This window comes from Erythrolamprus reginae, chromosome 4, assembly GCF_031021105.1.
Source record: "Erythrolamprus reginae isolate rEryReg1 chromosome 4, rEryReg1.hap1, whole genome shotgun sequence".
Taxonomy (NCBI): domain Eukaryota; kingdom Metazoa; phylum Chordata; class Lepidosauria; order Squamata; family Dipsadidae; genus Erythrolamprus; species Erythrolamprus reginae.
Genome location: NC_091953.1, coordinates 2803611 through 2816595, shown reverse-complemented (window position 1 = coordinate 2816595; position 12985 = coordinate 2803611). Strand labels below are relative to the sequence as shown.

The following is a 12985-nucleotide window of genomic DNA, read 5'->3' as shown; positions in this document are numbered from 1 at the left end:
ACTTCCAGCAGACATGGTTGGTAAATCCACAGTAACTGAATTTAAACATGCTTGGGATAAACAGATCCATCCTAAGATAAAATACAGAAAATAGTATAAGGGCAGACTAGATGGACCAGGAGGTCTTTTTCTGCCGTCAGTCTTCTATGTTTCTATGTTTCTATACCCTGAGCAGAGATTAAGGAAGAGTGTGGATGTGCGATACAGCCAGTAACGACACAGACTTAGTATCCTGAATAAGTATTATTTACATATATACATAAAGCAGAAATAATTAACAAAAAAGCACTAAGTAAAATACACTTTACCCTCAAGGTAAAGGCAAAAAGGTGAATGAGCAATCCAGCATCATCGTCAGGAGAGAGTACTGGCGCCCTCTAATGGCTAACCAGCCAAAGTCCTTAAAGTGATATTACAACTGTAAATGTAATAAACTACAATAGGCACTTTAACAGACATGGCAATCCCAAATAACAGTATGTACCATGTACTAACATAAACATCTCAATATTTAATTTGATCCTTTCATCTCTGTGTTAGTACTCCCTTGATCTTGATTATATCCCTCTGTTGATGCAACTTAGGGTTGCATTGGCTTTTTTGGCTGCTGCCGCACACTGCTGGCTCATGTTCAGCTGATTGCCCAATAAGACTCCCAAGATCCCTCTCACGGTCACTGCTATTATTCTAGGCGATCCCCCTTTTGACTCCGCCTCCAGGTTCTGCCACTTCTCCTACAATCGGGCCAGATTACTTGTGGGACCGCCTTCTGCCATATGAATCTCAGCAACTGATTAGGTCCAACAGAGTCGGCCTTCTCCAGGACCAGTCAACTAGACTATGTCACTTGGCGGGGCCTAGGATAAAGGGCCTTCTCTGTGGTGGCCCCGGCCCTCTGAATCAGCTCCCCCCAGAGATTCGCACTGCCCCCACCCTCCTCGCCTTCCGTAAGAGTCTTAAGACTCATTTATGCCGCCAGGCTTGGGGCGATTAGATCTTAGGCCCCCTGGCCGATGAATGTTATGTATGGTTGTTGTCTGAACGTATACTACTGCTTTTTTAAAATATTAGGGATTTTAGGTTAGTTATTTAGCTATTAATTGGATTTGCCATTGCATTTTATTGTTTTTTATTATATTTATTTATTTATTATTTAGATATTGGATTTGTATGCCGCCCCTCTCCGGAGACTCGGGGCGGCTAACAGCAAAAATAAGACAGCGTATAACAATAATCCAATACTAAAAACAATTAAAACCCATCATAATTTTTAAAAAAAACCATACATACAGACATACCATGCATAAAATTGTGAAGGCCTAGGGGGAAAGAGTATCTCAATTCCCCCATGCCTGGCGGCAGAGGTAGGTTTTTAGTAGCTTACGGAAGGCAAGGAGGGTGGGGGCAATTCTAATCTCTGGGGGGAGTTGGTTCCAGAGGGCCGGGGCCGCCACAGAGAAGGCTCTTCCCCTGGGTCCTGCCAAGCGGCATTGTTTAGTTGACGAGACCCGGAGAAGACCCACTCTGTGGGACCTAACTGGCCGCTGGGATTCGTGCAGCAGAAGGCAGTCCCTGTTGTAAGCTGCCCTGAATCGCCATAGAAATCCAATAAATAAATAAAATAAATAAATAAACCGCATCCTCCATATTTATTTATTTATTTTATTTATTAATTAGATTTCTGTGCTAGAAATCTAATAGAAATTAGATTTCTATGCTAGAAATCTAATAGAAATTAGATTTCTATTCCTATTCCTCGGACTCGGGCATCTTCCATTCATATGCAAAACGCAGGTTGTCTACCTTCTTTCTCTCTTCCAGGACGTTTTTGGGACTCTCAAAACTCCAAGTCTCTCTTGCTGGGATCCCCGGGCAGCCCCGTAACCAAGATGGTGGCCGTGGGAGGGAAGCTGTGGTGTGGATGCCAGAACCGAATCATTATCCTCAAGACTTCTACGCTGCTTCAGGAGGTAAGGAGTGGTCGATTCTAGCTCCACCAGCTTCTGAAGGACAATATCTCCAGAGGTTTGACCGCAGTGGAATCACAGCAGGTGGAATCACTGCAATTATTATTATTATTATTATTATTATTATTATTATTATTATTATTATTATTTATTAGATTTGTATGCCGCCCCTCTCCGTAGACATCCTTCTCCTTCTGTCCTGGCCACTTTTTACAGAGACAGGATTGAGAGCATCTTAGCAAAATACATCCCTGTTTGGTTTGGTGGCAGCAGAGCCTCAGATAGAAAGCCCCTACGGAGAGAGGTGAGGACTGTAGAGAAAATCAGAGGAAGCTCACTTCCTGTCCTTCAGGATTCTGCTTGTAAGCGCTATCTGCTTCGAGCGGAAAACATTGTTAGACACCGCCCCCTACACACAGGAGGTTTCAAAATACCATATTTTTCAGAGTATAAGACGTACCGGAGTATAAGACACAGTTTAGTTTTGGGGGAGGAAAATAGGGGAAAGAATCTGCTTACCAGATATTCATCTAGCTAGCATCCTTAACCTGGTCAGATTCAGCACATTATTTTATCTCCTGGTTAGGACTTTTAAAAGGAAACCTTATTAGGAGAGAGAAACAATAGAAACATAGAAGACTGATGGCAGAAAAAGACCTCATGGTCCATCTAGTCTGCCCTTATACTATTTTCTGTATTTTATCTTAGGATGGATCTATGTTTATCCCACGCATGTTTAAATTCAGTGACTGTGGATTTATCAACCACGTCTGCTGCAAATGATAGAGTTTGCAAGCCACTAAGAGCTGGGAACATTGTTAGAACCTGGTTAGGGCTGGAAAGAAATATTTGGAGCAAGTAGGGAGTAAAAAAAAACATGCAAAGACTTAGGGTTTGGAAAACATTCTTCATGGAGAGTAACAGTGAAAGAGCTTGCAAGCTGGTAAATCTGGGAAGATTGTTAGCACCTGTTTAGAGCTGAAAATAAATATTTGGAGCAAGTAGGGAATAAAAAAAACCTGCAAAGACTTAGGGCTTGGAAAAAAATCTTCGTAGAGAGTAACAGTGAAAGAACTTGCAAGCCAGTAAGAGCTGGGAACATCGTTAGCACCTGGTTAGGGCTGGAAAGAAAATTATTCAGAGCAAGTTAGAGCAATGAAAAAAAAAACCTGCAAAGACGTAGGGCTTGGAAAACATTCTTTGCAGAGAGAAACAAGGAAAGAGCCTGCAAGGGAAGAGCTGGGAAGATCGTTAGCACCTGGAAAAAACATTTGGAACAAGTTAGAGCAATGGAAAAAAACCTGCAAAGTCTTAGGGCTTGGAAAACATTCTTTGCAGAGAGTAACAATGAAAGAGCCTGCAAGGGAAGAGCTGGGAAGATAGTTAGCAGCTAGTTAGGGCTGGGGAGGAAAAAAAGCTACATTCAGAGTATAAGACGCACCCTAATTATCAGCCTCTTTTAGGGAGGAAAAAGGTGCATCTTGTACTCCAAAAAATACGGTATTTCTAGCAGGACTAACACATTCTGGTAAACTCACAAGATTCATTTTCCTCGCCATGTGTACATCCGAAGTAGACTGTTGTTTCTCTGTGTCATATAATATATGTGGATATGGTTTGTAGCCTGGATGGCCCCTGGAACGTGGGCTGGAAGGCAAAAGGATGCAGAAAGCTCCTTCCCATATTTGGGTGTACCAAGTAACTCGACAGAAAAACATTTCATCTTTACCCTGGCTCAGCTAGTAAGGGGGCAGAATTTGTGGCTTAGGGGCACTGCTTAACAAGGCCCCAGTTGAAATCCTAGAAGGGTATGGCTAGCTGATGAGAGCTAAATAGCTTGAAATAGAACTCTTACTACTCTCCCTTTATTTCTTTATAAGTTCATGGTGAGCTTTGATATATTTGTATTTATATATTTGTCACAGTTATGTAGTGTATATTGAAGGTGGGGACCCTTTGAGAGCTGTAGGCAATGAAATTTCACTTTAATGTATGACGATTATGTACATTCAAAGTGACAATAAAGTTATTATTCCATTCCGTTCCATTCTATTCCATTCTACATTTCATTCTATTCTATTCTTTTGTATATTCTATTCTATTCTACATTCTATTCTATTCTTTTGTATATTCTATTCTATTCTACATTCTATTCTATTCTTTTGTATTGTATATTCTATTCTACATTCTATTCTATTCTTTTGTATTGTATATTCTATTCTATTCTACATTCTATTCTATTCTTTTGTACTGTATATTCTATTCTATTCTACATTCTATTCTATTCTTTTGTATTGTACATTCTATTCTATTCTACATTCTATTCTATTCTTTTGTATTGTATATTCTATTCTATTCTACATTCTATTCTATTCTTTTGTACTGTATTTTCTATTCTACATTCTATTCTATTCTTTTGTATTGCATATTCTATTCTGTTCTACATTCTATTCTATTCTTGTTTTTTCTATTCTATTCTACTATTTTGTATTCTATTATTTTGTATTCTCTCTTCTCTTCTCTTCCACTCCACTCCAATCTATTTCCATTCCATTCCATTCACTTTTCTGAAGGTCACAAAAGGGCATCACATGACCCCAGGATGTGACAATTGTCATAAATATTATTCAGTTGCCAAGTATCTGAATTTTGATCACGCGACCACCGAAATGCTGCAGTGGTCATTAGCGTGAAAGGTCACTTCCATCCAGTGCCGTTGTAACTTTGAACGGACACCAAACGAACGGACACCAAACGAACAAGCAGTACCTCCGGAACCGCCTGCTACCGCACAAATCCCAGCGACCGATAAGGACCCACAGAGTTGGCCTTCTCCAGGTTCCGTCGACCAAACAATGTCGTTTGGCGGGCCCCAAGGGAAGAGCCTTCTCTGTGGCGGCCCCGACCCTCTGGAATCAACTCCCCCCGGAGATTAGAACTGCCCCCACCCTCCTTGTCTTTCGTAAATTACTCAAGACCCTTCTATTCCGCCAGGCATGGGGGAGTTGAGACACCTTTCCCCCAGGCTTTTTTATATTTATGTTTGGGTATGTATATGTTGTTTGCTTTTTAAAAATTTGATAGGGTTTTATGTGCTTTTTAATATTAGATTTGTTTTCGCTGGAATATTGTTTTTATTATTGTTGTGAGCCGCCCCGAGTCTTCGGAGAGGGGCGGCATACAAATCTAATGAATTGAATTGTTGTAAGACGAGGACTCCCTGAACTCCCTCCCTCCAGTGGCTGTCCTAATTTCAACCCATCATTAAGCAAACGGCCGTACACTGAGGAGTCATTGACCCGAGTCTCTTTGCGAGCAATCATCCGGGCCTCTCCGCTCTCCTCCACAGCACACCTTCCTGGTCGGTCAAGACAGCAACCGCAGTGTGACCTGTTTAGTGACCTCCAGCGTGGGGATTTGGGTGAGCCTCCAGGGCAGTGCCCAGGTCAGGCTTTATCATCCTGCCAGCTATGACCAGTTGGCCGAAGTGGACGTTACCCCTCCAGTCCACAAGATGCTGGCAGGTAAGAGACTACCGCAAACCAGACTGAATTTAATGTAATTTAATTTATTAAATTTATAAGCTGCCCAACTGCTTGCATGAAATTGCGGGGTGTTTGTGTGCGTGTTTGTGTGTGTGTGTGTCTTTAAGCCCTCTAAGACCGTGTTCCTTAACTTTGGCCAATTAATTAAGATGTGTGGATTTCAACTCCCAGAATTCGCCAGCCAGCATGCTCACCGGAGAATTCTGTTTTGCTCTGTGAATGGTAATGAATGATTTTAAATCTTATTACAGTTTTTTAGCATATTAATAGGATTTTTGGATATGTATATGGCATATTGTTTTTGACATGTTGTGAGCCGCCCCGAGTCCTCAGAGAGGGGCGGCATACAAATCCAATACATGCATGCATGCATGCATACATACATACATACATACATACATACATACATACATACATACTCACCTCAAGGTTCGACTACTGTAATGCTCTCTACATGGGGCAACCTTTGAAAAGTGTTCGGAAACTTCAGATTGTGCAGAATGCAGCTGCGAGAGCAATCATGGGCTTCCCAAGGTATGCCCATGTTACACCAACACTCCGCAGTCTGCATTGGTTGCCGATCAGTTTTACGGTCACAATTCAAAGTGTTGGTTATGACCTATAAAGCCCTTCATGGCATCGGACCAGAATATCTCCGGGTCCGCCTTCTGCCACACGAATCCCAGCGACCGATTAGGTCCCACAGAGTTGGTTTTCTCCGGGTCCCGTCGACTAAACAATGTCGGTTGGCGGGCCCCAGGGGAAGAGCCTTCTCTGTGGCAGCCCTGACTCTCTGGAACCAGCTCCCCCCAGATATCAGAGTGGCCCCCACCCTCGTTGCCTTTCGTAACCTCCTTAAAACCCACCTCTGTCGTCAGGCAGGGGGGAATTGAAATTTCCCTTCCCCCTAGGCTTATAGAATTTATACATGGTATGTTTGTATGTATGAGTGGTTCTTTAAATTGGGGTTTTTTAGATTATTTTAAATATTAGATTTGTTTACATTGTCTTTTTATTTTTGTTAGCTGCCCCGAGTCTGCGGAGAGGGGCGGCATACAAATCTAATAAATACAAATACATTCTGGAAGTTAAGAGTCCCCATCTCTGTTTGCTGGGGAATTTTGGGAGTTGAAGTCTGCATATCAAAGTCCCAAGCCTGAGAAACACTGACATATATTAAGAGCATTTTATGTAAGATACCTTACAAAATATTATTATGCTGGCTAGGGAATTCTGTATATCAATACACGTTGGCTGGGGAATTCTAGGAGTTGAAGTCCACATACCAAAGAGTTTGGGAAACTGAACGATATTAAGAGCACTGATTTTGATACCTTACATCAGTGATTGCAACCACACATATTTTTAAAAGGTGCTGGATTCAAATGTGGATTGATTGATTGATTGATTGATTGATTGGATTTATATGCTGCCCCTCTCCGAGGACTCAAGGTGGCTTACAACATATAAAAAGATAATGCAATGTCATAATCAAATTAATTTAAAACAGTTAATCTAAAACTTCCATAGTATTAAAATCAGCCATTGCCATTCACACAACAAACATACACTACATTTGTTGGCTGGGTGTGTGTGTGTGTGTTAGAGTCTAGTGGCCCCAAGCCTGGCGGCACAGATGAGTCTTCAAACTCTTGTGGAAAGCAAGGAGGGTTGGGGCAGTCCAAATATTTGGGGGGAGCTGATTCCAGAGGGCCGGGGCCTCCACAGAGAAGGCTCTTTTTAAATTAGTATTTATTAGATTTGTATGCCACCCCTCTCCATAGACTCTTCCCCTAGGCCCCACCAAGCGACATTGTCTAGTTGACGGGACCTGGAGAAGGCCGACTCTGTGGGACCTGACCGGTCACTGGGATTCATGCTCCAGGAGGCGGTCCCACAAGTAGGCTGGTCCAATGCCATGTAGAGCTTTATAGGTCATAATCAACACTGAAATGCGTCCGGAAACCAATTGGTAGCCAACGCAGTCCGCAGAGTGTTGCAGAAATACGGGTATATCTCGGAAGACGCATGACCGCTCGAGCACCTGAGTTTTGCACAATTTGAAGTTTCTGAACACTCTTCAAAGGTAGCCCCACGTAGAGAGCATTGCAGTAGTTGAATCTCAAAGTGATGAGGGCATGAGTGACTATGAGTAGAGACTCCCTGTCCAGATAGGGCCGCAACTGGTACACCAGGCGAACCTGGGCAAGCGTCCCCCTCGCCACAGCCGAAAGATGATGGTCCAAAGTCAGCTGTGGATTGAGGAGGACGCCCAGGTTGGAGGAACCCCCCCCCCCCGAGTGATTTATTTATTTATTGGATTTGTATGCCGCCCCTCTCCGCAGACTCGGGGCGGCTAACAACAGTGATAAAAAACAGCATGTAACAATCCAATACTAAACAACTAAAAAAACCCTTATTATAAAACCAAACATACATACAAACATACCGTGCGTAAATTGTAAAGGCCTAGTGGGAAAGAATATCTCAGTTCTCCCACGCCTGACGGCAGAGGTGGGTTTTAAATAGCTTACGAAAGGCAAGGAGGGTGGGAGAAACTCTGATCTCTGGGGGGAGTTGGTTCCAAAGGGCCGGGGCCACCACAGAGAAGGCTCTTCCCCTGGGTCCCACCAAACGACATCGTTTAGTTGATGGGACCCGGAGAAGACCCATTCTGTGGGACCTAACTGGTCGCTGGGATTCGTGCAGCAGAAGGCGGTCCCTGAGATAATCTGGTCCGGTGCCATGAAGGGCTTTATAGGTCATAACCAACACTTTGAATTGTGACCGTAAAACTGATCGGCAACCAATGCAGACTGCGGAGTGTTGGTGTAACATGGACATATTTGGGAAAGCCCAAAGCATTCTGCACGATCTGAAGTTTCCAAACACTTTTCAAAGGTAGCCCCATGTAGAGAGCATTACAGTAGTTGAACCTCGAGGTGATGATGGACAGACAGATGGACGTGTCCTTTGGAGGCAGAACGCCAAGACTTTTCACGGTCACCTGTTTGCTCTCCCCCGGCTGTAGGATCCGACGCCATCATCCGACAGCACAAGGCGGCTTGCCTGCGGATCACCTCGCTCTTGGCTTGCAAAGACCTCCTCTGGATCGGCACCAGCGCAGGGGTCGTGCTGACCCTCCCCATCACAGGCATCCCGGCGGCTCTGAAGACCCCTCCCCTCCCTGTGGGACTTTCTCAAGGCCACACCGGTCACGTCCGATTCCTGACATCCATCGAGCTGCCCGAAGGATTTAGCGTCCTTTTCCCGCTGCCCGGAGAACCAGGTGAGTTTTACAAGATGATTACAAGATTAGATTAGATTAGATTTATTGGATTTATATGCCGCCCCTCTCCGAAAACTCGGGGCGGCTCACAACAATAATAAAAAACAGTACACAATAACAAATCCAATGCCCACCAATCTAATTACAATTTAAAATTAGTAATTTCATAAAACAATCCCAATATATAAAAAAAACAGGCACACAGTCAATCAATCAACAAAACAGCATGGGCAAGGGGGAGGTGTTTTAGTTCCCCCATGCCTGACGGCAGAGGTGGGTCTTAAGGAGTTTACGAAAGGCAGAGAGGGTGGGGACAATCCTAATCTCAGGGGGGAGCTGGTTCCAGAGGGTCGGGGCCCTCACAGAGAAGGCTCTTCCCCTGGGTCCCGCCAGACGACATTGTTTAGTCGACGGGACCCGAAGAAGGCCAACTCTGTGGGACCTAACCGGTCGCTGGGATTCGTGCGGCAGGAGGCGGTCCCAGAGATATTCTGGTCCGATGCCATGAAGGGCTTTGTAGGTCATAACCAACACTTTGAATTGTGACCGGAAACTGATCACAAGATTGTGATCCCGCTGTGTAGAGCGCTGGTGAGACCCCATTTGGAATAATACTGTGTCCAGTTCTGGAGACCTCACCTACAAAAAGAGATGGATCAAATTGAAGGGGTCCAAAGACGGGCTACAAAAATGGTGGAAGGTCTGAAGCATAAAACGTATCAGGAAAGACTTCATGAACTCCATCTGTAGAGTCTGGAGGATAGAAGGGAAATTGGGGACAGGGTCAAAACATTTAAATATGTTAAAGGGTTAAATAAGGTCCAGGAGGGAAGTGTTTTTAACAGGAAAGTGAAAACAAGAACAAGGGGACATGATCCATCCTAAGATAAAATACAGGGAATAGTATAAAGGCAGGCTAGATGGACCAGGAGGTCTTTTTCTGCCGTCAAGAAAACCCTTTGAAGGTTAAAAGGGAGTTTTTTCTTCTCTTCTGTTGATAAAGAACATTTATTTGCATTATATTCTGTGTGTGTATCTGCTTGGATTAGTTAACCTGTAATTAAGGGCGTGTGGCACACGCCGGCAGAACATACATGTTTACATGTTATGCTTCTGTTTTAACTCTTTATTTTTACTTTTGTTTTTCTATGCTTGATCCAATGGTACCATCTATTCCATATTCCAAAATACTTTGAGTCTTTCTGGCCTTGCAAGTCAATTGTTAGCCTATCTATCTCAGCGTATTCATAAATTTTGCTAATTATTGTGCTTCACTGGGGGGGGTGTTTCCAAGTCTTTCCAAAATTGGGCAAAGGTGATACTAGCCGCCGTGGTGATTTGAAGTATGATATATTAAATTATTATTATTATTATTATTATTATTATTATTATTATTATTATTATTTATTAGATTTGTATGCCACCCCTCTCCGAAGGCTCGGGGCGGCTCACAACAAATGCTCTTAGTATAGTTTTTCTTGAATATTCCTAAAAGGAGACGTTCCAATGTGAATTATATTTGTAGATGGGTAATTTGCTGTATCCATTTGTGTATCCTAGTCCAAAATCTTTTTGTGTCGGGGCACAAGAATTGTCCCTTGATCGTCTCCCTTTCTCGCCCACCTGCCCGCACAGGTACAGACAAACCCAGTGAGTCGGACAAACGGGATTCAACGAGACACCGGCCGTCCAAATCCAAAATGCTCGTGGTCAGCGGCGGCGACGGCTACGAGGACTTCAGACTCACCAACAGCAGCGAGACCGTGGGCCGGGACGACAGCACAAACCACCTCCTCCTCTGGAGAGTCTGATGTGCGCCAGAACGGGCCCTCCATGCTCCCCCGGGTCGGGGTGGGCCAGGGCAGAGAAAAAGAGAGAGAGATTCGAACTCCCATCCTCGCCGTTCACACCTGAACGGGTACTCCTTTAGCTGTGCGTCATCCTCCCTCTTGACCGTCTCGTATGCACGATTGTCACCCAGAGGGAGCCGTGCCTTGAGGAGAATTGTTGCTGATCCCCGCCGACTGACACCCGCCCCCCTTAGAACACACATCCGTATTGCCCGCCGCACGCTTAGCTACTATCTATTGGTGAAGCCGTACCCATGCGTCTGAGAGGCCGGAGAGAGGGCCTGAGGGGCCACGCTTGTTACGCAGAGGCCCCGTGGTGAAGGCCCAGAGAGGCAAAGAGGGACTTTCAGAACGGACCCGTTTAAGAAAGGGACAGTCTGCTCGGGGGAAACGATGCGACGAGATTGTCCCCCAACTTAAGCCACCGAGGAATCAGATCTTCTGCCGACGGAGGTCTTTGAAGCGATCTCAGGAGATCCAGACAACCTCCAGAAATCTGTGCTCCATCCCGAATTTTAATCGCCCACATTTTTCAAAAAGGACGTTCAAACCACCACCACCCCCACAAATCCACCCTTCACCTCCCAACACTTCGCACTCCCTGGGATCTCCCGATCGCTCCATTTCACCGTTTTAACACTACCTGAGAATCCCCTTTCCTCGCCCGCTATGGCACCGAAAACTCGAGGGGGGGGCTGTTTCGCTTGGACATGGGGTGCGCATGTCTGTTTTGTTTGTTTTTTCCAAGTGTATGTTTAAATAACCTTTTATTTATTGTTGATCGGAGCAAAGAGGAGCCTTTTGGGGCCACAGGATAGAAACCGCGTAGGGAGCTGAGGATACTTAAACGGAGGTTTCCTCGTCTCGTCCAGAGATGGTACGAATCACGATAACGGAAAATGTCCTCGCTTTGCGGCAACGGTAGAAGTTGCCTGTGTGTACAGGAGGCTACGGCCTGTTGTAATGGAGTCATTCCAGAGTAGCTGAAGTGTGTGTGTGTGTGTGTGTGTGTGTGTAATTGTTTATAAAGTGCTGGTTGTGACAAAAAAATTGTGGTCGGGAGAAGAGACAGTTTACAAGCGTTTCGCACAGCACTTCTCAATCCGGCCAGTTTTAAAACAGGTGGACTTCAACTCCCGGAATTCCCTGGATCACCTGGAAGCGGAAATCGAAATAAAAGAATAACACAAGAGTTGGAAGGGTCCTTGGAGGTCTTCTAGTCCAACCCCAGTTCCAAGTTACGACAGCGCTGAAAAAAGTGACATGTAGCAATTTTCACAGTTGGGATCAAAATTCAGGCGCTGTAGCAATTGACTCATATTTATGACCGTCGCTATGTCCTGGCGGGGCAGGGTCACATGATCCTCTTTGGCCACCTTCTGTCAATCAAAGTCTATTTATTTAATTCAATTTGTATGCCGCCCAATTGCCCAAGGACTCCATAAACCAGATTCTCTTAACAATTGCAGTGATTCACTTAACAACCGAGGCAAAAGAAGGTTGTAGTATGGAGCAAACCTCACTTAACAAGGGAAATTTGGGGCTCCATTATTGGCATATGACAAGAACTGCCCATACCATTCCAGGCACAGTTATCCAATATCTTTTTTAAAACTTCCACTGTTGGGAGTACCCACAATTCCTGGTTTCAAATCCACCCACACGCTGGCTGGAGAATTCTGGGAGTTGAAGTCCACCCGTCTTATTTAAAATTGCCCAGGGTTGAGAAGAACCAATCCATGCAGAATACGAGGGTTATCCGGAAAGTCAGGTGACAAGGCTCGTAGCTCTCGTGGGGAATGTTCGCAGGGGAAGTCGGTGTGACTATTGTGTAGCGGGAAGCCGGCAGAAGAGAATGAACAGTGCCAAGGGTCAGTAGATCATCGACTGGCGTTGTGACGGTTAGAGATGGGCGTCCTCATTCCGTTTCCATCCGAGTGCAAAGTACGCACTGTAATAATAATAATAATTAAAAATAATAATAATTTATTAGACTTGTATGCCGTCCCTCTCTGAAGACTTAGAGCGGCTCACAAATAAATACAAAGCACAAATCTAATATTAAAAGCAATTATAAAAACCCACTATAAAAAGCAGTCATACCATCCAATTAAACCATACATAAAATGAAACAGCTAAGGGTCAGTTATGTCCCCCAAGCCTGGCGGCATAGGTGGGTTTTCAGTAATTTGCGAAAGGCAAGGAGGGTGGGGGCACTTCTGATCTCCGGGGGGAGTTGATTCCAGAGGGCCGGGGCCGCCACAGAGAAGGCTCTTCCCCTGGGACTTGCCAGGCGTCATTGACAGAAACCGGAGAAGGCCAACTCTGTGGGAC

The 12985-nt window shown here is 44.6% G+C and overlaps 1 protein-coding gene across 1 annotated transcript in view; it reads left to right on the top strand.

The window, feature by feature from the left end:
* ARHGEF17 (Rho guanine nucleotide exchange factor 17) overlaps window positions 1-10695 on the top strand; it is a 150458-nt gene extending 139763 nt beyond the window's left edge. Inside the window, exons 18-21 of the mRNA XM_070751512.1 lie at window positions 1822-1970; window positions 5317-5491; window positions 8544-8801; window positions 10437-10695. Of these exons, the coding sequence (XP_070607613.1) occupies window positions 1822-1970; window positions 5317-5491; window positions 8544-8801; window positions 10437-10612 (758 nt within the window). The 3' untranslated portion in view covers window positions 10613-10695. The remainder of the gene's footprint in view (window positions 1-1821; window positions 1971-5316; window positions 5492-8543; window positions 8802-10436) is intronic.
* The last annotated feature ends 2290 nt before the right edge of the window (window positions 10696-12985 follow it).